General features: G+C 39.7%; 3 protein-coding genes across 6 annotated transcripts; 2 read left to right on the top strand and 1 right to left on the bottom strand.

Moving 5' to 3' along the window:
* Nucleotides 1-274: 274 nt before the first annotated feature.
* On the bottom strand, nucleotides 275-16,253 carry lrrc8aa (leucine rich repeat containing 8 VRAC subunit Aa). Of its 4 annotated transcripts, XM_080875011.1 has the most exons (5): nucleotides 16,065-16,253; nucleotides 14,310-14,440; nucleotides 10,030-10,065; nucleotides 7,132-9,256; nucleotides 275-4,910 (listed from the first exon to the last, which is right to left on the bottom strand). In XM_080875011.1, the coding sequence occupies exons 4-5, from the start codon at nucleotides 9,244-9,246 to the stop codon at nucleotides 4,635-4,637; spliced, it is 2,391 nt and encodes a 796-aa protein (XP_080731137.1). In that variant the 5' UTR covers nucleotides 9,247-9,256; nucleotides 10,030-10,065; nucleotides 14,310-14,440; nucleotides 16,065-16,253; the 3' UTR covers nucleotides 275-4,634. The 4 variants fall into 4 exon arrangements, with proteins under 4 accessions (XP_080731137.1, XP_080731136.1, XP_080731138.1 ...); XM_080875010.1 differs by lacking the exon at nucleotides 10,030-10,065; XM_080875012.1 differs by lacking the exon at nucleotides 14,310-14,440.
* Nucleotides 16,254-18,784: 2,531 nt separating this feature from the next.
* dnlz (DNL-type zinc finger) lies at nucleotides 18,785-20,725 on the top strand. Its single transcript, XM_080865949.1, has 3 exons — nucleotides 18,785-19,181; nucleotides 19,272-19,411; nucleotides 20,389-20,725. The coding sequence occupies exons 1-3, from the start codon at nucleotides 18,861-18,863 to the stop codon at nucleotides 20,540-20,542; spliced, it is 615 nt and encodes a 204-aa protein (XP_080722075.1). The 5' UTR covers nucleotides 18,785-18,860; the 3' UTR covers nucleotides 20,543-20,725.
* Nucleotides 20,726-20,892: 167 nt separating this feature from the next.
* uck1 (uridine-cytidine kinase 1) lies at nucleotides 20,893-25,209 on the top strand. The gene is made up of 7 exons (XM_080865938.1): nucleotides 20,893-21,089; nucleotides 21,494-21,653; nucleotides 22,248-22,344; nucleotides 22,436-22,578; nucleotides 24,054-24,148; nucleotides 24,255-24,303; nucleotides 24,414-25,209. Exons 1-7 carry the CDS (start codon nucleotides 21,000-21,002, stop codon nucleotides 24,605-24,607), a joined length of 828 nt encoding a protein of 275 aa, XP_080722064.1. The 5' UTR covers nucleotides 20,893-20,999; the 3' UTR covers nucleotides 24,608-25,209.
* The last annotated feature ends 276 nt before the right edge of the window (nucleotides 25,210-25,485 follow it).

Raw genomic sequence — 25,485 nt, 5'->3', positions numbered from 1 at the left:
TGCTATAATCTGTACTTACAATGTGCTAAAAAATATAAGAGTGGATACAAACAAGGGTCATCTCAACCAAGAAGTGCAGCAAAGGGCGAACACTGACAACAAATTGTCCTTCTCTTAGTCAGTGGGTGCACAGTGTGCTGCTAAAAATGATTTTGCATACTCTGGATGTTCCACTTCCGAGGAAGAGAAAGGCAAGTCAGATGTCAGTAGTAGCAAAGGTCTAACAAACATAGCGCTCAGGACTTGACCAACAATCATCAACGCACTCAAGAAACAGAATTTTAACTTTATTTTATTTTCATATATTGTAATGGTACAAAAGGAGAGCCTGAACATTAGGCAAAGTTCAGTTGTCCATTGTTACAGACGTCCCACTTAAAAAGCCAGTGTTCAGTCCACTTGGCAACAATTAGTAAAAGGCCTTGTGATACAGACAGTGCTGAGTGAAACAAGTCCGTCCATCCAACTTTTAGTTTACATTTAACGTGATCGCTGCTTAGGTTTAAAAGCGTTCCTTCCAGTATCAACGCACACATGGTTTCAAATGAAATGGATGGAAATGAACCGTTTTCCCTGATCCACAGGCATCAGAATACAGAGATGAATTGTACAGAGCAAATACAATCATGATTTATGTTCCATACACAGGCAGAAATATAATGCAACCACGGCAGTTTAAGAAAAATCTAGGGCGATGAAAAGGAAATGAAACTGTCTGGAAATGTACAATCTTGGGAAATATTAACAGATGATATACTGATGTACACAATGCCCACACTGGAGGGTGAGCTCACCTCCATTTACAGTAAGTCAAGATTGTCGAGTCGTTTCTGCTCAGTTGTGAAGTCCTGTTTTGTTTATTCAAAAACAGCAGTGTCCAAAGGGAAACCAGCAGCAATATGAATGATGATTATGAGCAAGAATAAACTGACCAGTCACGCTGCTTCACACAAACATTGCTTAAGTGATACATAATTTAGAAACACACAAAAGGAATTGGGAAAAGCTGGAAAATAACAAAAAAGAAGAAGAACAAAAACAAGAAAAGCTTTTATACGCACTGACTTAATGTGTTTGGGTGAAAATGAGCTGAGACTATATCTGAAACTGCTAGAGTTTTCTTGTAACCAAGGAGCACGTATGAGTCATCAAAACTTCCTCCTTTTGGTTTCGTGGGAATGTCTGACTGACCTTTTCCTCGGACCTTCACCTGATTCACTAACAGAAAAGGGAGTGGGCTGAAAATTAGACGCATGACTCAGAGGGACATGACGGTGAAGGACTGTAGAGCCGAGTCACAGCTCAAAGGACAGAACAAAAATGACCAAGGCAACTCGTCACCATAATATTTGTGCGTATGTGTCCAAACATACGCACGCAAAACAAACAAACCCCCAGATAAAAACATATTCATGAGAATTTTGACAAAGTAGTGTGAGAGAGTGTGAATGAGCACCATCCATCTTCGCGAGTTATACTGACTATACAGGCTCTACTAGGAAATAATTTAGGTTTTTATATATGTCTGAACTCCCAGAACTAATGATGTGACCCACATGTTAAGGCTAAAATTTTATAACAAAAAATGTGCGTACAGTTGTTATCCTTGGGATCAAATCAAGCAACCAGGGCTTTGTAAATCTAAAGTCTGCCATTAAAACACAACAATATTATTGCCCGATATTAGCTAATCGCCAATGTATCGGTATTGGCATTTAAAACAGTGTTGCTGATAAATGAAAACTTTAAAAAAAGAAGAGACAGGAGAAACATCCTTCAACCATGTCATGAGTGTTGATGTTGCATAGATTGTCCACCGGAGGGCAGTCTGCAACTTCCCTTTCATCAACGCGTGTTTGGAACGACGCAAACACAACAGCCGCCTGATCCCAGCAGAGCGGAGGTGAATAAATAACGACGCATAAAATACATCAGGAGAATTTGTTTATGTTTAGTGCGTTTGAAAGAGAAAAGAAAAATATTGGAGTATTGGCTTTTTAAGTCACCAAATATCGGTATTAATATCAGCCGGGCCCTGTCTGCCATTAGTACCACTGTACACTGCTTAAGTGCTGTGTGCAAACAGAAAGCTTTACAGACAACCTAAAGTTGACTAAGGCCAGTTATTAGTGCTTTGAAAGTGACACTTTCCTGGAATAAAAACCTTAATTAGCAATAACAGGAACGCTACGTATTGGCAACAATGAAGAACAACATGATACATTGTTTTTAAAAAATAATAACAATCAATAATCAGACTAGATGGGCTAACTCAGAGTAAACTGCCAGTTATAGCCCAACATCATACACATTTCTATGTTACTATATTATTTACTTGCCTATTTTTGCGGATTGATTGGCAGGCCGGCAGGCCAACAGTCCCTATCCGCATACTTGGCACTGCTCACGTTTATCCCGCAGTATGCAAGCAATTCAATTTAAGCATTCAATCCTTTCCAGGAAAGCTGAGATTTCCTGTGGATGAATCTGTTTCTCTGGCATTATTGCCTTTTTGCTTCCATCTGCAATCTCTGTTGCAATGTTAGCACTAGTTGCTCGTCAGCTCACATAAAGCTAAAGCTCCTATTTGTGCCTTTTAATACTGCATGGGAGCGCTTTACTAGTTCCCCCTACAAGGACATTTGGATTCAGTCAAGGCCTCAGTAAACAAAATATACCGTGAACAAAGGTATAATTGTATCATTAGAGTTAACCTTCCTTTAAAAAGCTTGAATCAAAAGAGAAAAACAGCAGGTAGGAAGAATACGGTACACATGAAACAAACACATTAAATATTTCAGCTATACATTTTACAGCACAAGAAATAAAAAACGAGCCAAGATTGTGATGTTTGCAATCATTCCTGGGGTATAAAGCTTGTAAAATCTAAGGCCATATTAGCTGCAAGAGATGCTTGGCTGGGGTGAACATGGCAGAATTAGTCCAAATGATGCTATTAAATCCAAAGGCCTTAATAAGGAAAGTGTTTCAAGCAAACCACGCATGTTACATTAATTTGGTCCATAGATGGTGGGAATCACATATTGCATGTTCGTTTTCTCTCTCCCTCTCTCTGCAAATGTTTCCCTTCTGTTGTCTGATCTAAATGTTTCTCCACTCTTCCATTTCCTGTTTGTCCTCATCTGTCACTTAGATAAACAGATTACATATAAGTGTCTGCTTTTGAAGCTTGACTCAACTCTTCTCAAACAGGAAGTATCTAAACTTTCCATTATCACATCTGAAGTTCATTTCCTTTGGGAGTCCCACACATGTAAAGCTTGACTAAAGCTTCATAAATCATATGGCGCATTAAAAAAAAGGAATAAAGAAAAGAAGTACCTTCATTCTTGTTCATTTTTTAAGTGTATTATCTACTCGATGTGTGATTAGCAGTATCTATGCTCCATATATTTTAACTAAAAAACCCAAAACAAAACAAAACCAAAAGAAATCCGCTGTGACTTGTAATGCAAGGACAGCTAACCTCACATAATTACATGTAATTACAACATAGCAAAGAAAATAACAATAATATGGGTATAGCTTTGACAATTTCTTTTTAAAATAAATGCAAAACCAAAACTACACGTCTATTGTGCATAACATTGCATTCCAATATTCACAATAAAACAGCCCTTCTCACAGGCCCAAACATAATGCTAATGTATGGTACAATTTAAAAGTACACCAAAATAAATTCTTGGCCTTTTCCCAACACATTACAAGGTGTCATATTAAATCTGATAAAGTAACACACTCAAAAAAAAGTATAATGCTCGTTGAAACAGAAAGATTCAAAGAAAGAAGATGGATTTGTCCACCATAACTTCCCATGCAGTTAACAAACAGCCTGCCTCACAGACTGATGTTATAGTTTAACAACTGCAGGGTATTTAGACATTGAACTGTAGAGTGTGTTCCCATTTGTTTCCACTGAATATTTGACAGCTTTGTTTCTTTGAAGTTCATCTTCTGAGCTAAGGCCTAAGCTGTGAGATCACCCGTGAGATGATTTGCTAATCTTCATCAAGTCATTTTGTCTACGTAAAAAAAATGCCTCAGAGTAAGTCGAGCATAAAGAAAGCCAGAAGGAAAAACAACACGGCGAAGCTTCATGCCTCAACACATCGGCTATCAGTTGCGCTGTCATTTGTTCGATTACATCTGCTAGCACAGTGAGGCACGCTGCACCTCATCTGCAGATATAACCGTATAAAACTCAAAGGTGATTTTCAGTCTCGAGGCCAGAGAACGTCAGGCTAACACTCTTCTGTGCATATTTCCTGTTGATAGTAAAGTAGTGATAATCAGCACATTTAGATCACTGGCAAGGTTGAATCGTGCAAGTTTAAATAAACGGGTTTGCTTTGGACAGTTCCTATTGTGGCATGCATACTCAACATCACCTGGATGAAACACTGAAAGGCCACAATACCAAACCACCTTTCATCGCCAAGCTAGGTTATGAGATTATTCCACTGGCAGGCATGAGACAATTCCAAAAGCCATCACTTTCCTGTGCCTGTTGGGCCAGAACTGCTGCATCTCCTTCAAAGTTTCACAAAATTTCATTGCTTCTTCATTCCTCTGATCAAACCTCTCTCCTCTGCAGCTGTCCACAGTGGTTCGGCTCAGGCTTGTTCCTTATCGGCCCTCCACAGCTGCTCTTTCACTTCTGAGGGAAGCGTGTTGAACAGGTCCTCCTCCACCACCAGGCTGCTCTTCTTCAACAGTCGGCACTCGCCGAGCTCCACCGGAAGACACTCCAGACGGTTCCCTCGCAGCTCCAGCTGAGTCAGCCCGGTCAGTTCCCCAAAACGTGACGGTAGAGTCTGCAAGCAGTTGTTCCCCAGATTCAGAGTACGAAGTTTCTTACACTGGAACAGCTCTGGGGGCAACGTCTCAATCTGAAATGGAGAGGAAAGGAGGAGGTTGCAGTTACCCTGGCCTGCTGAGGCAGTTACTAAGCAAAACATGTTTCACATAATAAGCAGCTCAGTTGTAGATCACATTAATTTCAGATGCTAACCAATTAAAACTACGACAAACAGGCAGGATCACAGGAACAAAATCAAAACTAGGTTAAATCTAGGCCTGCAGTTATATATGGGTGAACACGGTGCAGGCCAGTATCGACTTTGGTGACTGCTATGAGCAGATCCAACATTTACTATAGCAACTTAAAGACGGTTAATAACGAGATAAAAGACTTTTAAACAGCTGGGTTATTTTAATTATGATAACCATAAAATAAAGCATCTGTATTGGCGACAGACAAGCAATCTCTTGCTGCCACCTCCAAAACAGCATTGAGTTAAATGTGACTTGATTGGTTCAAATGTTTTGCCAGGTTTGGTTAATTTCAGCTGTTCTTGGATGCCGGCTCTGAGAGTTGAGTATCACACCAGTAAACAGAATCTAGGCATCATTTTAGATTACTTGTAAACTTTTGTTAAAGCCTTATTACACAATTCTACTAAATATAACTACTGTGTGCATTTTTAACCAGCTTAGTTTAGGTAGCTGGAGTGCTAGCTATTAACAAAGAAATTTTTCCTATTACTCAGGATCAACCGAGCAGAGCACAGCTGATGTTTAGACAGCTGATGTTTTATTCAAATCTTACCCTGATACTACATTCATGTGTTTGACCAATCAATGTATGCAACCAGGTCTTTCGAAGCTTAGCTAAAAAAAAACATTCCCACGTCCCATGGGTTTTGCACTCAACAATAAAGCTACGGGTTGACAGAACAATTTTACATCTAATTACGAATTTTACGCAGGATGCCCTTCCTGACACCACCCCATAAAGAGGCTAGTCTCCATTCTGAATTGACCCAGCGACTTACACTATGGAGCAAACACCCAATACTACGTAAAACTGGAATTTAATCTGACTCAAATGTGATATTTAGAACAATAAAATAACAGTGGGTTTGCGATGTAACCACCAGAACGTGATACAGGCAAAGAATTTCACAATTTGTGCATGTCTGCTAAAGACTTAAAGGTTTGAACAAATTTAGGACTTGAGTTTACTTTGTGTACCATGAACCTCTGTTTGAAAACAACAATGCAGTCATACTCTGTTAAAAACTTCTAAACATTAAAAACCTTTTTTTTTTATTTGGATAGATAATGTGCTGGAAGTTTAAAGAGGATTTTAAGGAAAAGAGGCCCCGAGAGCCCAAAACATCAAAAGGACCCCATTTAATGGAGCTATTTGTAGCCGCACACAAACCTGCTGGAAGCTATTTTCAGCATGCAAGCGCAGTAGAAAGTCTAGTAAAACAGCAGTAATAATAACCTTTACTGAAAAACACATGATGCTGTATGCATGCTCAGTGTTCAAAACAGTATTATCAGGAGAATTCACCAAGTGTTTCTTTAAATTCTCACAGTAAACAAATGTGAATGAAATGCCCCAAAGCAAATAACTGAGTTAAAGCTTAAATGATCTCCTTCATCAGAAACCACAGGCTTCAATCCAACTGTGAATTTTTAGCATGATTGAACATGTTAATGAAAAATAACCAAGTTTATGATAATCTGCCACCTTAACACAGTGAGGGAGGCTAGTTTTGTGGAGAAAAGCGACACATTATACAAATAATACCATATACACTTTGTAATAAATACATAGCAATGACACATTTTGGTCCGCTTGGAGTTCACTTGGATTTTTTTGTGTGTGAAAAGAAGCCAAACCACAGGAAAAAGCTACAAGTTTACAAATTCATCAACTAATTTAGACCAGCGTAAACAAACTATAAAAGCGCCCTTAGACAAAGACTTGGACAGCTGTCAATATACCTGGGTGGTCCACCTAAGTAAAGTCTTTGTATGGGAAGCACTACATTCCTACTGTTATCTTCAAAGGCATAATTCTACACCAAGAACATGTAGATATTTATAATGGCTGACCTCCGTCAACAATTTATCGGGTTTTTTAAGCGAACCTTACTGACATCTATGAGAAAGATAAAGGGGTGGAAACATGACTGCAGAATGAGAGAACTTGATAACTTTTACTACACTTTGAATCACCTTGTTGTTGAATTGTGCTATACAAATAAACTTGCCTTGCCTTACAATGAATAATTTAAGAAATTCTTCGCTACTCACCCTGTTTGCTGTCACTGCAAAATACTGCAGGTTCTGGAGGAAGCCCACATCTGGGTGGATGCTGGTCAGATTGTTGTGGCTCAGGTCTAAGAAGCGCAACTTGCGGCAGAAGAAAAGCTGGCTGGGGATCCTCTCTATCTTGTTCCTATTCAAATAGAGCCTTTCCAGGTTGGTGAGTGTTCCGATCTGAATGGGGATATAGGCAATCTGGTTGTACCACAGCTTCAGGCACACGAGGCGGTGCAGGTGCTGGAAGCTGATGATCTCCTCTATCGTCTTCAGATTGTTGTCCTTCAGGTCGATTTCCTGCAGGTTGTGCAAGCTAAAGATGGAGTGCGGAATACGTTCGAGATCGCAACGAATGAGCTCCAGCTCAGTCAGGTTGACCATTTTCTTCAGGCTGTTGAGCACCATTAGTTTGGTGCCCTCATTGTTGATGGAGAGCTTCTGAAGGTGCACACCCACATCCGTTACCACCTGGGGAAGCTTAGTGAGGTTGCTCTTAAGCCGTAGCACTTTGAGACTTTTGAGCTCTCGGAGCCCATCGATGACAATGTAACGATTATTCTCAGCACTCAGGTTCCCGGTTAAATGCAGCTCTCTGAGATTCTTCAGGCTGTAGATCCACAATGGGATCTCCTTGATATCAGTGAACTTAATGTGGAGGGACTTCAGATTCTCTCTTAGAAAGGCCAGAGCTGGAGCCTCAATTTTAGCCGGGGTGTGATAGAGCCACATTTCTTTTAGGTTGGAAAGCTGGGCGATGATTGGAGGGATAGTAACATCTGGAATAAGTTCCAGCTTGAGCACCTCTAGTTCAATCAGATCAAACACCGTGTCTGGAATCCCGCTGAGCATGAAGAGGTGCAGCTCCAGCTTCTCCTGGGAGTTCTTGGTGATACGCTGCCGTAGCTTCTCCAGTGTCCACTCATTGTTCAGGTTGAGTTGCCTCAGCTTGTTTTCACTCACCTCTGACAGAAACACAGCGAAGCGCTTGGAGTAAAGAGGGTCATACTGATCTATCATGTGCAGCATGAAGGCAAAGTCGTTCTTTACATCTGGGATGTCACTGTAACTGCTTTCCTCACGGATTGCTTCAAAGGAGTATCGTTTCAGGGAGCGGCTGAGCATCCAACAAAGAGTGTACATGCAGATGAGTCCATAAACCACCACCAGGGAGATGTAGAAACAGGCCAAAATCCTGAAAAGAGTTGCTAACGGATGGGCGCAATGGAACGAGCTGTACCCGGTTAGATTCTGAATATTCTCTGTGCACAGCACATTGAAGCTGATGTGTTTTACATAGTGGGCTGTGTAGCCAAATATCAGTATAAACTTTATTACCTTGATAATGGTCTGACGTATGTAAAGGCGGTACACTATATCACCCTCCTCTACATGTATTCTGAACTTTTTAACCTTTTCAAAAAGGGCCTTGGCCTGCTCCCCTTCCTTTTTATCTAAAACTCCAGTTTCAGAGCGATCAACAATTCCTTGTTCAATTCTGGTCTTTGTTCGTTGGAGCATGGGCACACTGGCCTCAACATCCTCGCTCACGCTTGAGGCCTTCTTGTCCATTGAACCGTTCATTTTCCCCACAGGCTTGGGGTCGCTCTCCTCCACCACGGTCTCAGACAAAGCTCTCGTTGTCCACGGGGAGTCGAAGCACTTGAGGAGGATGGAGACAAAATGCTCCACTTTAGAACTCGTGCGGGGGAACTTAAACCAGAAGTTGCTGCAGGCCAGGAAGATTAGAGTGTGGAGTAGCACCAGATAGGGGAAATATTTGGCAAACCAGTGTAGTTTTTTCTCATAGCAGACTGCGTCTACATAGTTATACTGATGTCGGTCAAGGTCATACTGAATGCCTTTGGGTTCCGGTGCGTAGTGGGTGGTCAGATTCGGCATGGGCATGACTTCGCACGAGTCATTAACGACCCACTTGCAAGGCAAGCAGATCATCTTGTCCTGTGTGACCTGCAGCGTCCCGCCGAACACCGCAATCATCAGCATGACGATTGAGATGTAGTCTGTGAAAACGTCCCACCATGGCTTCAGGATGCGGTACGCTGGCTGGGTGTCAGCAAAGTATCGGAGCTCTGTGACGGGAATCATGATGGTTTATCTAAAAAAGCAGAGACAACAGAGGATTAGTTCATGACATGTTAGGTTAAACTGTGTTTTGAAAACCTTAATGCTTTGGGGCAAAACTTTGTATAAATTACACTCAAAATATTATTCCTGCCTGTTGGCAGCTGACTGTGGCAGCTGGTTGTGAATATTTTAAGCTTTTTCCTTATGAAATCCAGTTGAATAGCTGTTTTTCTTTGATAGCTTCTATGCCAGTTTCTGGGATTAAGCCAACCATTGTTTTCATTAGGAATTAATCCTCTAATTATTTCGTCATTCATTATTTCTAAAATGCCATGAAATAGTGAAGAATGTCCACTATGGTTTCCTGAAAGAATACATTTACAAATTACACTCCAAAACTATGACACAGTCAATTTACAAATACATAAACCAGAGAGAGTCTGATGGTGCACTGGAGAAGCAAATGTTTGGATGTCTTGTTTTTTTGCATGAAATATGATTCAAATTATTAAACCATCTATACAGTGGAAACCCATATTCCCAACAGCAATCAAACATATTTGCCACAATGTGTCTTGGAGAATATCACAGCACTGAAAATAGTACTAAATGGATACCATAATAGCATCACCATTTCATATAGCAGGATAAACACAATCCTTTCATTTTACACTGCACAATTGGAAGGAAGCTTGCTTTAGTCTTGCCTTCTTGCTCTTATGTTATGTCAATATTGATGTGAATATTTTAAAAAGTCAGACAGCAAATTAATAAATGCCACACACACAAATAGCACTAACTTACAATTTGCCTTTTATCCTGATGTAGCCCAACACGCACCTATGAGCAAAGAAGTGGAGGTTACCAGACTAGAAACACACAAAACACGATAGTTCTGATAGCTATTTGTCCTACAACTAAACAAAAGATCCTCTGAGCATCTTGCATGGGACACAGCACATTGCAGAGGCAATAGCAGCACAGACCCCGAAGCAGGCATGTTCATACAGACTCGGTGTCTCCACCTGTACTGCTACGTAGCCCTTTCTCAGAATGAATACGTTTTAACATGTTACTCCTTACAGAAAGGGCCACGAAGGAATGTATTCTCCCAAGAAGCTATGTAAAATCCTGCAAAACCAACAAATTTCCTGATTGTTTTCCCCCAAAAAGTGAACAATCCAAACAAGCAGGAATACTTAAATTAAAATCAAGAAAAACAACTTGAAAATGGATGCTAAACCCATTACTGAACACAAAGCTGCTGCTGGTCCCACGAAAACACAAATCCCCCAAAGTGAAAAACTCCTGAGGCTTGAGTATGTGTGTAAAAACCACAATCAGGCATCTTTTTCAAACAGTAAATAACAATAGACTGAACAATAAAAAAAATAGAGCAGTCAAAGCAGCTTTTTTTCACAATTCAAGATGTTTTAAAGGATCATATTAGCCCAAGTATAACCTCCTACACAGAAATACAGTTTCATGTGGACACAAATCTGATAGTAGAAGAAGAAACAAATCAACTGTAATAGTACTACTTATTTTTCTTCTTATAACAGTAAGGAAGAATCAAAAACAACAAAAACTGCATCTCCCTGTTTGTTCAACCACCCCCTACCTTATGAAAGAAGATAGCTGCGCAAGTCCTCACAAAAACGCATTGTTTTTTATCCAGTTCAAACCAGAATGGCAGCGGAGTCGCTGTTGGCCTCCTTCGTTAGGCTTCTGCTTTGCTTTAACACAGAAATTACAGCACACTGAGACCCCAACAGCTGCCACAATACCCTTAACTGTAACCAGTCAGATGGTGTTATTCCACAACAGGCTATCTTTGACTCCAATGCAGTGTACACTTCCCTGTACCACAACAGATTCATGACAAACCCAAAAGCATTTGACATGCTCAACTTTAAAATGTGACAGATGGAAATTCTGGTTTTGCAATACAGTGAAACTGCTGCATATTTTCACTTTCGTGTCTTGAAGTCATTGGTGTGTCGCTTAGATCACAAGTTTGCCACAATAAGCTCATATAAACTCCAAGTTCCATGTAACATAAACTAATTGCCAAGATCTTCCAAGAATTTCACACCAGGCTCTGAAATAACCCTAACAATAATAATGGATGATCCGGTGAGGTCACAATGTACCACTAATATCTTTAATTCAAAAGAACATCCGAGGTTTGTTTCACTTCATCCTGGCACAGGAAAATAAACACCAGTCTGCAAGCAGCTTACCTTGAACCACACTACACTTCTCCAAAATCATCCCTCTAATAATTTCAACCAAGGACTTCTCTGAGGAACTAAGGACTTCCTGTCACTATCCCTGGTGTAAAATAAAAAAGGTCAAGACAGGATAATATAGTGACTGTGTTCTTTCTTGTTTGCTATGTTACCGCAGTACATTTCTCCTGATTTTCTTTCTCAAACAGAGATGCCTTTGTGCAGGCGAAGTGCAGGTGAACCTGACCACCGAAACAGCCAGTGTATTACAGAGCCAGAAATAATTTCCCTCAAGGACACTAGTGTCCATTTGGTTTGTCACAAAAACAAATGGACATGCCTCTTTTGCAGTATATAATGGACTTTCCTTTAAAATAACCCCGAGCAACCCCAAGTAGCTTTAAGTGATATCTGACAGCTAATCTCCAAAAACTAAATGAACTCCAGTGAGGGGAAAAAAAACCCTTCCTGTGGGGCTTAAACTCAAAATCCCACAGGAATAAGTCGCAGGTTCGTATGGGTGCCACTCCCTACTGCTCCTTAGTATAGATTTTTGGTGGTAGGCATACTTTAATACCAACAACTTTCCAAAGACCTTAAAAAAATAAAGGACTGAAGGACTTTCTAAGGACTTAAGGTCATCATCAATGTACACATGCAGGACAAGAGTGTGCGTAGTGCAAAGATCAGAGCACAGCATGTAATCGTGAAAGAGATGAGAAAAACCCCAAAATGATAACAAAATAAAAAGAAAAGGAAAAAGAAAAACGTGCTATAATCTTTGTTATGTGTCCATGATGAGAAAACACTGAACAAGATGGTGTTAACGATGGACAGCATGTCTCCAATGTGATTTGAACCCCACTGAATGTGCACATGACACCTTTGGGAGAAACCTTTAGTAGACAGAAGAGACAAAGTTGAACTTGTTGGCAAAGATAAACAACATACTTTGAGGGAAAAGGGCACTCTATACTAAGGCTAAAAGCTCAACTCAACTAGGCTGGATATTTAAAAGCTGATATGATTTTTGAATATTCAAATAGTAATTAAAAAATGAGATACTTTATGCCTTAATAATTCCTTGGTTTTTTTTTACTGGCATTTGCAAGGATATAATACACTACTATCACCCAAAAGGGATGGTAATGCACATGCAAAGCCAAATACAGTGAGAGCTGTCAAAAACCTTCAAATAGAACTTAAAAAATAATGCAGCAAAGCTAGCATATCACAAGTCTGCCACAACTATACAACAGTCATCAGAGAGGAGTATGTTGGAAGGATGTCTTTGTAGAATATTATATTTGATTAGAAATGCCTGTTAATCCAAACCTTGAAGCAGGGTGGAGGTAGCATTATGGGTTGGAGCTGTTTTACAAGTTCAGAAGACTTTCCAATCGAAAACACTGAATTTAATTTTTGTGTTTAATTCAGCAGTCTACGAGCAGAAGATTTTGAAAGGCTGGGTCATACAACAGGACACTGATTCAAAACATATAAAAAAAATACAGATAAGCCCATGTCTCAAGCCACCACGAATTTCTTTAAATGTTGCTTCCAAGGAGCCAGACTTTATTGTAACTGTTTAAAGTGGTTATGAGCAACAATTCTCCAGGCTTTCTGAACGTTTTTCAAAACCTTTTTCTTAACTAACTGGCTGCTTTTTGATTGATTGAGTATCTGAGTATTTTTAGAGAAATTATTTTCATTTATTTGTTTATTTACTTCACTTAACACTGACAAGCATAAACAAGACACCTAACTCAAGGGATGAACGAGTGTTGTGTCTTAGCAACAAACTCATTTTAAATTGCATCTTTCGACAGTTCGTTACTATTTTTGCTCCAAGTTGATTGCCAAATAGCCATTAGCTAAAAACTTGGCATACGTCAGCATGAAGAAATTGCACAAGTGGAGGACAAAAGAAGAAGTTTCAGGCATAAAAATAATTTTGCAGTATACGAAAATGAAAAAAAAAAATGCAGCAAAGAAGCCATTTTTAAGGAAGGGAAACAGGGAGAAAAAGCTGAGGTAGATATGAGCTCAGCTAAAAATCAGCGACAGCTGGTCTTATAGAGTGATGAATTTGAAGCTTTGGGGTCAAAGTGTCATAGGAGGAGGTCAGGAGAGAGGTACAACTGGGAGTATGTACAGCCAAAACACGGTGGAGGCTCAGTCATGGTTTGGGGTTGCATTTCAACAAGGGGTGTTGGGAATCTTATCAAAACTAATGGAATTATGAAAGCACAAAAGTGCCCCTAGATTTTGATCCACGATGCAATACCAGCAAACATCCTAGAAGAGCTTTGCATGTAATTCCAGAAGAACTATTCCTGAAGACTACCCATAGAAATTACAAGAAAGCTACCTGTGAGATATCAGGTAGTGTTGAAGAACAAAGGTAGACATACCTTTGTTAGAAGGGGTGGCTTCTAAGATCATTAGAAGCCACCCCTAAAGAAATGAGGTGTGGTACAACACTTGCACAGTAATGACATCTCACTCATGACTGTGTCTTTCCAGTTAAGATTATGACGGCCTATTAGCGTAACTTAGCAGAAGACCACATCACAACTAATTAATTCTGGTTAATTTCTTGCAACTGTACACATGTGGACAGAAAGATGGACAGATACCAGTGCTGCCAGCACTTATTGCAGGCAGGAAGTTTTATTACATTCACTTAGATTGATACACGCTATAAACTCCTCTGTGTTTGAAACATCTCTCAATATTCCCTTGGCAACTACTTCACAAATTTCCATTTAAGTGCCGCAAACATTTATAGGACCTCCAAAGCAACAGAGAGCATCACTTTACTAACGTCTTCTACGCCCTGTTATCACGTACCATACAGCAGAGATGACTAAGGAACAGCGTGTTTTGGATCCCTTCATCAGTTCACAGTTGTTGAAAGTATTACACCCAGATCTCAGGGTTGTGTCAACAGCATCCAGTCCAGGCTTGTTGCTCCAAATGTGCTGGAGTTGAAAAAATCAATTTTAAGCGACAAAAATCAGCTTTTTTCCACCATATTTTGACACTGTGTGGTACAAATAATGTATCATTTGAAGATAATGAGGTGAGAAATCATATATGAAAAGACTAAATGGTAAATGGCCTGTATTTGTATAGCGCTTTCCTAGTCCTTAAGGACCCCAAAGCGCTTTACACACTCAGTCATCCACCCATTCACACACTGGTGATGGCAAGCTACACTGTAGCCACAGCTGCCCTGGGGCGCACTGACAGAGGCGAGGCTGCCACCGGGCCCTCTGACCACAACCAGTAGGCAACGGGTGAAGCATCTTGCCCAAGGACACAACGACCGAGACTGTCCAAGTCAGGGCTCGAACCTTCCGATTACAAGGCGAACTCCCAACTCTTGAGCCACGATTGCTCCGACTAATCCTACCTTGGTCTGATTCTAGCTTTTCAAAGGAGGATCCTTGCACTTAACAATTTTTCCAGCACTTCCCAGCACTATGTGGCAATAACTACATAACTATGTGATCTGGATCCAGCAAGTCAAAGACATTGATTAGTTTCCCTTTATTATTTTTCCATTTTAGCTAATACTTAGTAAATCCTGATAAAAGTCTACATAAGGCTGTTAGGGGGCAGTTGAGTTGCTAGTCTACATCAGCACTACATATCAGCAGTGACAGTGTTTTCTAAAGCCACAATCCACTCACACTTTATAAAGAGGTCCTTGACCACAAAACTGTTGCCTAGAACGCGGAAAAGAAAATGAAAAGAAAAGAAATTCAGGCCAAAAACTTGAGATCGTTCTTCACAGCCCATTTGTACAAAGCAGAATTATCACAGCTTCCGATCTCAGCCCATCTGCCCAGCCCTGGGGCATCAAATCAAGGGATAGAGAGGACAAGGTCTAACAACTGCTGACTCACAAAGAATGTACACCAGTGATGTCATGCTCTCACACATGTTCACAGTAATGAGAGGTCTGAGACATAAACCGTTTAAAACTACTTTATAAAGACATATCCTGATCTTATAAATTAATCATTCTAACCATATTTGTGTGCCTAGCCTGCCAATGGCAATATTACTACAGCAATGCGATAAAATCATAAGAGCTCTTACATGTATTTTGTGACTCTGTAGTAATAAAAATGAGAAGAAGAACAGCTCCTTATGAACTTAATATCCGAGAAACATCGAGTTACAAAACAGAGCTCTCCTGTTTTCCACTGCATGCACATGCTTTGCGGCTGCTGATGGGAAAACTTCCGTGTTTTAATCTGCTGTTTATAGCTTCAGTGTTTTATCAGCAAAAAACTGTTTGCGCTAAAAATCCCAGAACACCTCGCCTGGCCTTTAGCTATGGACAAAAATGCATTTAAGCAGGACCGAGAATATTTCATTAGCTTAAAAAAAATCAATCCGAGGCGGTAACACAGTCGGATAAAATTACATGTAATCCAACCCCCCCAGAGCGACCTTTAGTTAGGTGGTCCTCTCCACAGCAAGAGTCAGCAGAGCAGGGACGGGAAACGATGTCTCATGTCGGTGCTCAGTTAGCAGTCTGCGGCAGCTAACTGGTTATATACCAAACACCCTGAAAAATAACAAAAGACCCACCTGTTTTGCTAAAGCTGGTGTCTCTCGCCTCCTCCGCACTCTGGTGAAACATTTCTCAAACAGGCTTCAGAAGCTGAGGCAGCTCGGACATCAGGCCGGAGCCCCGTTATGCTGCTACGGTAGAAGAAACCCGCAAGAAGGCTAGAGCGGTGCGGGACCGTCGGCTCCCACAAAGAGCTCTGTCCGAGCAGGGACGGGGGAAAGTACGAAATTATACAGTTTTTCAAAATAAAAGCACAACCCTCTCATCTCACTCTCGCTCTGTCTCTCTCACTTCTGTTTCCCCCTATTTTCTTTTAGCTTTCCTTTTTAAGTTTTATTAAATTAGATAAATAGGTTAGTTATATATCTACTCCCAGTCGGTCGCGGCAGATGGCTGCCCCTTCTGAGACTGTTTCTGCTGGAGGTTTCTTCCTGTCAAAAGGTTTCTTCCCACACTTACCTTACAGTATAAAGTCTGTGAGACAAATGTTGTGATTTGGGGTTATATAAATAAAATTGAATTGAAAAATTGAATTGAATTGAATAGAATAGAAATAAAATTAAATACAACGGAATTGAACTGAACTGAACTACAGCCCTCTTTAAACTTAAGTGGGCCAGTGAAAGTCTGCATTTCTGTAAGTGTAAAGAATTGTAATTACACACTTAACATATCTTAAGATAATAATAAAAAGTGCAATTCATCTTTTCGTTTTTCTACATGATAAAGAAGGGCTCCTTTGGTACATAAAAAAAACGCTGTCAGTCCATTTGTTTGGGCTTGTAAATTGTAGGAAATAAATGTGTAAAATTACACATTGCTCATTGGTCAGAATGTCCTGTAATTATAAAAGAGAAGGGTTTTGCTAATTGACAAACAAAACACAACTGTATAAGTTATAAATGTGTTAAAAAATGTAAACAGTGAAAAAATTCAAATCAATACTTTACGCGATCTAACCCCCTTTTTTTTTTTTTTTTTTTTTTTTTTTTTTTACATTTACAGTAACTTTAAGGGTTTAAAAATAGCAACAACAATAAAAAATCACACTCATCTTCATTCACCAGCAATTTCTTCTTTCGGCTCTTCCACAAATCTCTGCAGTGATTGCACGGTGGAACTGTGCATACATTTTTAATAACTACCCCACATACAGCATCTAATTTCATTGGTACACTTGCACATGAATTTATGGTAGTTTAGGTAGGTCATTCCAAAAATTTTAGATGAACTTGTCACATTTCTTCAATTTTTAAGCTGACTGGGCTGCTTGTGTCTGTTCATCCACATCCCAGATTGACTTTGGGGCACCTCAAGTCTAAATATTATCGGAAATGTGCTCAACCTCATTCCAAGCATTATATATTCACTTCAGAACAGATGCAAAAAGCCTTCAAATCAAACTTTAGATGGAACTGTTCCCACTGAATAATACATGTTTGCCTAAAGTGAGGGCTTATGAATAAGGTATGAATCCTCCCTGTAATGATCATTTGTGCAGAATATCATATAGTACAGTCCATAACATGTTAATAAACAAACAGCATTTAGAGATAATATATTTTAAGGTGTAAATACTTGCTGTGAAAAGGTATTTGCCCCCTTTCTGATTTGTTAGGGTTTTTTTTTTTTTTGCATATTTGTCAGGCTTATATTTCAGATCATCAAATAAATTTTAATATCAGACAAAGATAACTTGAGACAATACAAAATCCAATTTTTGAATGGCTTTGTATCCATTTCCAGACTGAAAATGACTTTCTCAGCTGCCCTTGAGTTTCTTTAGGTCGTGGCATAACGTGTTGGGTTTTGAGATTATTTAGCCTACTTCACTTTGTCAGACAATTACTATTAAGCGATTTTTTGATTCAACAGGTCTGGCAGTAATCAGGCCTAGGTGAAGTTAGTGAAACTGAACTTAGCTTGTGACAAATGTGACAAGTATGAAATAAGAAATTTTCACAGCACTAAAACCTTCTAGTTTAGAAATGTGTTTATTTAGTTCATCTGTATCACAAGTCATACAAGTGAGCCCTGTGCTTGCTCTGTCACAGTAACAAAGAACTATAACACCCAGAAACTGCACATGGACCCATCACAGAGACAGTGTGCCACAGAGTTCCACTTTTAAGACATCCATACCTTTCCCTTAACCCACACAGCTCAGTGCATTTGTCATTTGTGCTTATTGCCATTCAATTAACCTCCACAGGCCTGCAGCAGCCTTGGCCACAACCTACTGGAACATTGTAAAAGGTTTTGTTATACATTGTGTCCTTACCGCTTCAATTCCCACTAAAGCCTTGGGAAACAATGAGGTGATGAAAAGTGTCTGTGAACTACTCAGTTAATGCTAATAATATGATATATGATTCTGGATTTGTGAAACAATGGCCATCCCAGAGGTGCAAAATCTGAATCTGAGACATTCAAGACTGTATTGACCCTCATGTGAGTGACTCCACAGAAATGCCTGACCTCTGAACTGAATTAGCATAATAGTTACACAAAAATACCTGTAGATGACCAGGTTGTGAACATTGTTGTCAGCTTATTATTGTAAATAAAAAACAAAGAAACACACTAAACACATCTCAAACATAACTGAGATGTCTCCAAAAGAATTTCACGTTACGGCTTTCATTTAGAAATATGCTGGCCTTTGTAGGAAAAATAAATCATTTTATTCATTTTATTTTGAAAATGTAGGTGCGTGATGTCATCAGAGTGCGACAACATCCACGTTGATAAGTCATTAGCAATTTCATCTGCGACTGAAAAGGGACTTTTACCGTTTGAACACAGCCGTGAAAATGTTGTTTTTACAGAAGTGTCTGACACTCAGTTATTCTTCGAGCACTGCGCGAGCGGTCAGCCGCTCTCTTTGGTCTCACCGTAACCGTTCAGTTTTGCGCAGACTCTGTGCTGTGGCTCACTGTCCAACCACAGCCGGGACAGGCGGGACAGGGCTGCTCTCTTCACAGGACAACATAGGTTTTCGTCTTCTGTCACCCGCTTACAGGTGCACACCTCGTTTCGGTAGTTACCGAGGACTCTCAATTTCACGGAATGTCAGCAGTGAGGCATTGGGACAGATTCAGTCAACACACTATCACCTCGTTTACACGTGCAAGGTAGCGCACGCACACTGTGTTGAGGTAGTTTTTGTTTACTTTTTCTTTTAAAGTCATGTATATGACACGCAGACTGTGTCCTGTTCGCAGGTTTGCTCCACCAGATCCATGCAGAAGATCTCTAAGCTGGCTTACCACAAAGGTGTCGTCATAGTCACGTGTTCAGGATGCAAGAATCGCCACATCATAGCCGATAACCTCAAATGGTTCACCGACTTGGAAGGGAAAAGGTTGGTAGTGCCGTGGACTCCTCACTGATTCAAAACAACATCCCGAGGGTGTATTGGGTCCTTTAATCTGGCAGTATTTGCGGTTCATGTGATTAGAGCGTCTGATCTAATAATAAAACAATGCTAAGCATCCCAGAATAATTTTGAAGCAGTCTTCTCTGCTGCAAGAAGGAGGGGATGATTTAACTTAGCCTTAAACATGAATGAAATTCTTGATGTTTTTTGCCCAACAGTGTACAGTACAAAGTCTCTGTAGGGTAATTTTAACGTTTTTAATATTAAGTTATTTTCTTGTGTGCAGTAAAGATTTTTTTTGGTACAGACAAATATATATAAGATTCCATACAAAGTGAGTGTAAAATAATAATTAAAAACAAATCAGTCGAAAAGATTTAGTTTTCTCCCTGGAGTGGCTCTGTTGTGTAGTGGTTAAATATTTTGCCTTACATGTATAAGATACTGGAAGACAGACAAACAGAGCCTCAGAGTGGCTCTGTTGGTGGAGGGAAGGGCATCCAGCACAAAATCTGTGCCAAATCAATGTGGATCCGTCCGCTGTAGGAACCACTTGAGAAGCATCCATCTACTAGTATCTACTATTCCTTGGAGTTACTGTATATAGAGCCAGTACCTGACAATCATTTGTCTGCCTGAAAAAGCACCATGAATCAGCATTAACTGCATGACTGTATCGCCTTATATTACTTTAGTGGTATGTATAAACACCAATATAATTGTAAAACTATTAGATTAACCTGGTGAGTTTATTAGTCAGTAATTAGTAATGTCTGATTTATTTATTTATTTTTTTACTTTTAATACCGAACCTTACGTGTTGTTTAACATAACAGCAACATCATAAAATATTATCTGCGACGTGTCTGAATCGCAGCAGGTAATTGATATCTCTGTTTCAGCCAACGACTGCTGCTGCAGTATATTTCAGTATAATTTTCAGTGTTGGTCTTTTGCTTCAGAAACATTGAGGAAATCCTCGCTGCCAAAGGAGAGACAGTGAAGAGGGTTGAAGGAGGTGCTGCTCTGGAGATAGTGATGGATCAGTCCACAGAAGACAAGCCACAGTGTGCTGAAGACACAGAGGAGTCTAGCAGTGATCCAGAAAAACGATAACGCTCTGCTTGTACTGTAATGTTTATACTGTAAAATTGCTATATTTAATTTATTAATAAAATCGCATTTTTTGAAATTTCTTTGATTTTTTTCATCGTGAATTTTGATCATTTTAGTGTACATGATAAGCTTTCAAAAGAAGGTGCTGGAAGTATAAATCCAACAACTAACTGTAGTTGAAGTAAGAATAGTTTTTAATTAAATAATAAAATAACTATCTCGAACTGTATGTAATGTGTGTATAGGAAAACATCGAAGTTATTATTATTTTTGTTGTTGTTATTTATTTAAAAAAAAAAAAACATTATTGCGCTCCAAATGACCCTGTGGGCGTTCCGTTGGTAACGACTAATCTCGCGACATCTCGCATTGTCGCGTACAGTAAACGTGTAAACATATATGACAAGTAGTTCTCAGCTAAGCTAGCTATATTTTGCAGTCTATAGAATTGACTGCAATGGACACTGCAGGAGCCCAGGACGAGGCGGACAGGCCCCGCCATCGGCCTTTCCTGATCGGTGTCAGCGGAGGAACGGCCAGCGGCAAGGTCCGTCATGTTTAGGGCTTGTATGTGATTTAGCATCCCGGCTAGCTTTGCGTACTCTGCTATTGGCGCCAATATTAGCGTTTATCAACCTGACAAAAACAAATGTCACACTCACTTACCCGGGAAATACGTATGTTGGTCATAATTACATGTCTGCTGTGTTCATTTTATACTATATTTGTGACCTGGTGGCCCAAGACTTGTCCAGCTAACTAGCCGCTGTAATGAAACTGTCAGTTCTTTATAGACCTGGAGTGAGCTAATAAATACCGAGGTCACTGATACAACGTTTCACTTCAGACTGTTGCTCTGGACATCAACTAAAACAGAATTTAATATTGTGCTTTAATACAATCAAAGGCATTACCGACAACAAAAGTCGATTTTTATTTATTTATTTACAGTCGACCGTCTGTGCAAAGATCATGGAGCTCCTGGGTCAGAACAAGGTGGACCACCGCCAGAGGAAGGTGGCAATTATAAGCCAGGACTGCTTCTACAGGGTCCTGACTCCAGATCAAAAAGCCAAAGCGATCAAAGGCCAGTACAACTTCGATCACCCAGGTAGGCTCATGCTACAAGTAGGATTTTTTCCCCTCTGCCAAATCTGATCACGACAGACCCAGTCGGTGTATTTGTAAGATCACTCTAATAGAGGTATAGGAGAGTTAAAAACCTACCTGTATTGTAAAATAGCATGCATATATATTTTGTTATGCTGTTTTAAGGGTGTTGTTAATTATAAAAGACATCCAGATATTGTTACTGGATGATCTAACATCTGTAGTAAATATAAAAGTCCTGTGGAGGAAAAAAAAAAGTAAAAAACAATCAGGAGCAAAAAACCACAGAAACAGAAAATTCAAAGTCTGACATGATGAATTGCAATGCTTAGATTTTATTTAGAGTTTGGGATTGCTATTTCTGAGCAGGTGACAATATATGGGCTGGAAGCAGTGCTTTAGTTAAGTACACTTGTGTTAACACGTGTGGGTTTAGTGGGTAATGCTGAACATGGGCTCTGTGAAATTATGCTCCTTACATGCCTCGTATTATGTACTTCACATATTTATTGATTTAATCATGTTTTTGCTGTTTTATACAGTGAATTAGACACATAAGGCTAGTCCTTCAGTGTTTCGGTTTAATGTCTTTCAGAGGCATTTGATAATGAGTTAATGTACCAAACGTTGAAGGATATCGTGGAGGGGAGGGTAGTCGAAGTGCCAACATATGACTTTGTCACCCATTCCAGGTAGGAAGGAAGCTCTTTGTGGTTCTAAGCCCTGATATTCTTTATAAAAAAATAAAGTCCTCTGTCCTCACCTCATTTATTGTGTTTATAGGCAGGAAGAGAGGATCACAGTTTACCCAGCGGACGTAGTCCTCTTTGAGGGGATCCTCGTTTTCTACCCACAGAAAGTGCGCGACATGTTTCACATGAAGCTGTTTGTGGACACAGATTCAGACGTCAGACTGTCTCGCAGAGGTATCGGTGACTCCCTTACACATGTGAAAACCAAACCAAAAATTTATGTTATTAAAAAAATTTTTTTTTTAATGTTTCTTAAGATTTCAAAACTTTCAAAATAACATGAACAAAATAACTTTCATTTACCAGTCTTTGTTGATTTTCTATTAATTTCTAAGTTTAAGATGTCAAACTGTGCTATTTGTTGGGATTATTGTGGTTTGGTAACAATACGATGATCTAATCCATAAAAAGCTTTATCATCAGAGGCCAAAAATAGAAAACTTGCCAGCAGAACTAAGGGGGCTCATTTTGTTGGCTGACTGGCCAGGTCAGGCCCAAATGTGTATTTGGCTGAGCATTCAACCCTTACATCAGAATCAATTAGCTGAAAAGCTGGCATATCTTGCTGTGGTGCAGTGAACAGTATTTGAAAGTCATGTCCTAAAGAAATGGGGTGAAAAGATCCAACAAAAGCCTGACACAGGATCTGGCCCTTCAATAGATCTGTCACTGAAGCTTCATCAGAAATGGTCTCAGTGGAAGGGTGGCTGTCAAGAAGCCGTTGTTAAGGAGGGGAAACGGGAAGAAAAAGGCTGAGGTATACCAAATAACAGAAAAACTACACTGTAAATCAGTGGCAACAGGTCTTAAGGCGTGATGAATCTGAATTTCTAAATTTTAGGTTTAGATGGCTGTCTATATACAGAGGAGGTCAGGAGAGCGTTTAGTCATCTGCCCATCACAGCGGAGGCTCTGTCATGGTTTAAGGCTGCATTTCGACCAGTGGCTTTGGGGATCTTGTCAAAATTAGGAATTATGAACACAGAAAGTTGCAGTCAGAAGTTGATCGAACATACAGAACCATCTGGAAAATGTGTGATATAAAGCAGCTTGAGTTTTTATCATGACGATGATCTCAAACAAACTATTAATGCAGCAAAAACACAGATGGATTAAAAAACAATCATACAATGGAACATTATAGGTCATGGATTGGCCTCCCCAGTGTCCTGATCTGGACATTACTGAAGCATTGTGGGATCCTCCTGACAGAGAGCAGAACAAAAGGCAGCCAACACCCAAAGAAGCCTGGAGCACTATTCCTGCAGGCTACTTACAGAAATGACAAGAGCGAGACCTGTGTTCATCAGAACTAATATTCCAAATCACTAGAACTCAATTTTTCTTTATATACGGGTATTTCCATGCAAGTTTGAATCAATTACTGTACCCATTTCCTATTTTTTTTCTAGCAAAATATAAAGAAACTGAGGATGACTCACAAATTTTGTACCATAGTAATATTAATAGATATTACAGACAGTGAAATGAAGAGAACACAAATATGGGAAAGTCCAGTTGTTCTTGATGGCATCATCACTTGTCTTTGGGATTCAGTTTTTGGTCTAATCTTTATATGCTGCATCACATTTTTACAGTTGATATTACTTCATATCCTACTTTTTTCTTTTTTTTTTCTCCTCCTGTAGTTCTGCGAGACATGAGCAGAGGGAGAGATCTCGAGCAGATTCTCAGTCAGTATACAACATTTGTGAAGCCAGCTTTTGAAGAGTTTTGTTTGCCTGTAAGTGTGGTGGTCAGCCCCGATTATGCGCTTATTTGTTCAGCATCTTATTCTGTTAAGCAGACACACATTACATTTGTTTCTAAAGACATTTTGTTCTTCCCAGACTAAGAAGTATGCAGATGTCATCATTCCAAGAGGAGTCGACAATATGGGTGAGTGCTTTTTCCTTAAGAAAATAAATACATTTCAGCATTTTCTTGCTCTCTGTAGAGTCAAAAAAAACAGAAAAACCCCCAACTCGTTTTTTTCTGATTTCCATCAGTGGCCATTAACCTCATTGTGCAGCACATCCAAGATATTTTAAACGGCGAAATCTGCAAATGGCAGCGTGGATCCGTGAACGGCCAAGCACGTGCTCTTAAACGGGTCCTGTCTGAGCAAGGTGACCTACAGAACGGATCCGCTAACGCCCCAGGAAAGAGGGTCCTCCTGGAGCCCAGCAGTCGGCCTCACTGAGACTGTATAGATTTGAATCGATTGGCTTTGAGCTTTAATCACTGCTACAGATTGTATTTAATTTTTTTTTTTTTCTAAATGTGAAGTGTGTTGGACACGCTCTGCATTATTTTAAAATATTACCCATAATCACATGTTGCAGGGATTTAGTGCTGCAACGTCTTTCCCATTTAACTGCAGTTATTGGTGCATTAACAGACTCTTGAATATGTTTTTTGTTTTTAAACAAGCAGTCTTCCATGATGCTTTAATTTGTTTTTGTTTTTTTTCTTTCAGTGTTAAGTCCAGTCATGTGACCTGTGTCTGCGACTGGAGGTCTTATAATTGAGGGTAGGAAGTGTTTCTGTACAGTAGATGCTGACCTATAGTCATGCTTTTGCACTTGGAGTGACCCTACTGTTAAACTGAGTCATGCTTCTTTATTGCTTTCAGATTAATATATTGAAATGATAATGCAGATGTCTTGTACGTTTCTCTTTTAAATCAAGTCAGAGCCAGATGTGTTGCACCTAGTTTCATATCGAGCACATCCTTAATTATTTAATAATGGATCTATGCCTTAATTTGTTTACTTCCACTCGTTATTTGTGTACGACAATAAACGGAAACTGTTAAACTTTATTCAAGTGTCAGTCGATTTGAGAAAAGGAGGGTGGGGTGGAATGGGGGTGGTGGATCTTGTGACCAACACAGTGTGTATAGAAAGAGCCGTTTGCTTTATTGGAGTTTGAGAGCACAGTGTGAAGTGTTGGTTTTATCCCCAAAAAGGAATAAAAAAAAAATGATTTTACTACAGCACATTTTTGGAATGACACACACACACAAGTCACAGAGGACTTCAGTCACACACAGTCTTTCACACACTAACATGACCGGGA

This window comes from Rhamphochromis sp. 'chilingali', assembly GCF_963969265.1.
Source record: "Rhamphochromis sp. 'chilingali' genome assembly, chromosome: 2".
Classification (NCBI taxonomy): Eukaryota; Metazoa; Chordata; class Actinopteri; order Cichliformes; family Cichlidae; genus Rhamphochromis; species Rhamphochromis sp. 'chilingali'.
This window is presented reverse-complemented; position numbering and strand designations above follow the sequence as displayed.

Bases quoted from the DNA above. Each gene is read 5' to 3' on its own strand.
- lrrc8aa (XM_080875011.1), bottom strand. From the start codon at position 9,246: ATGATTCCCGTCACAGAGCTCCGATACTTTGCTGACACCCAGCCAGCG. The intron at 4,911-7,131 runs GTGAGTAGCGAA...TCTCCATTTCAG, and splicing joins TTGCAGTGACAGCAAACAGG to ATTGAGACGTTGCCCCCAGA.
- dnlz (XM_080865949.1), top strand. From the start codon at position 18,861: ATGTTGTTTTTACAGAAGTGTCTGACACTCAGTTATTCTTCGAGCACT. The intron at 19,182-19,271 runs GTAGCGCACGCA...TCCTGTTCGCAG, and splicing joins ACCTCGTTTACACGTGCAAG to GTTTGCTCCACCAGATCCAT. The intron at 19,412-20,388 runs GTTGGTAGTGCC...CTTTTGCTTCAG, and splicing joins ACCGACTTGGAAGGGAAAAG to AAACATTGAGGAAATCCTCG.
- uck1 (XM_080865938.1), top strand. From the start codon at position 21,000: ATGGACACTGCAGGAGCCCAGGACGAGGCGGACAGGCCCCGCCATCGG. The intron at 21,090-21,493 runs GTCCGTCATGTT...ATTTATTTACAG, and splicing joins GAGGAACGGCCAGCGGCAAG to TCGACCGTCTGTGCAAAGAT. The intron at 22,579-24,053 runs GTATCGGTGACT...CTCCTCCTGTAG, and splicing joins CGTCAGACTGTCTCGCAGAG to TTCTGCGAGACATGAGCAGA.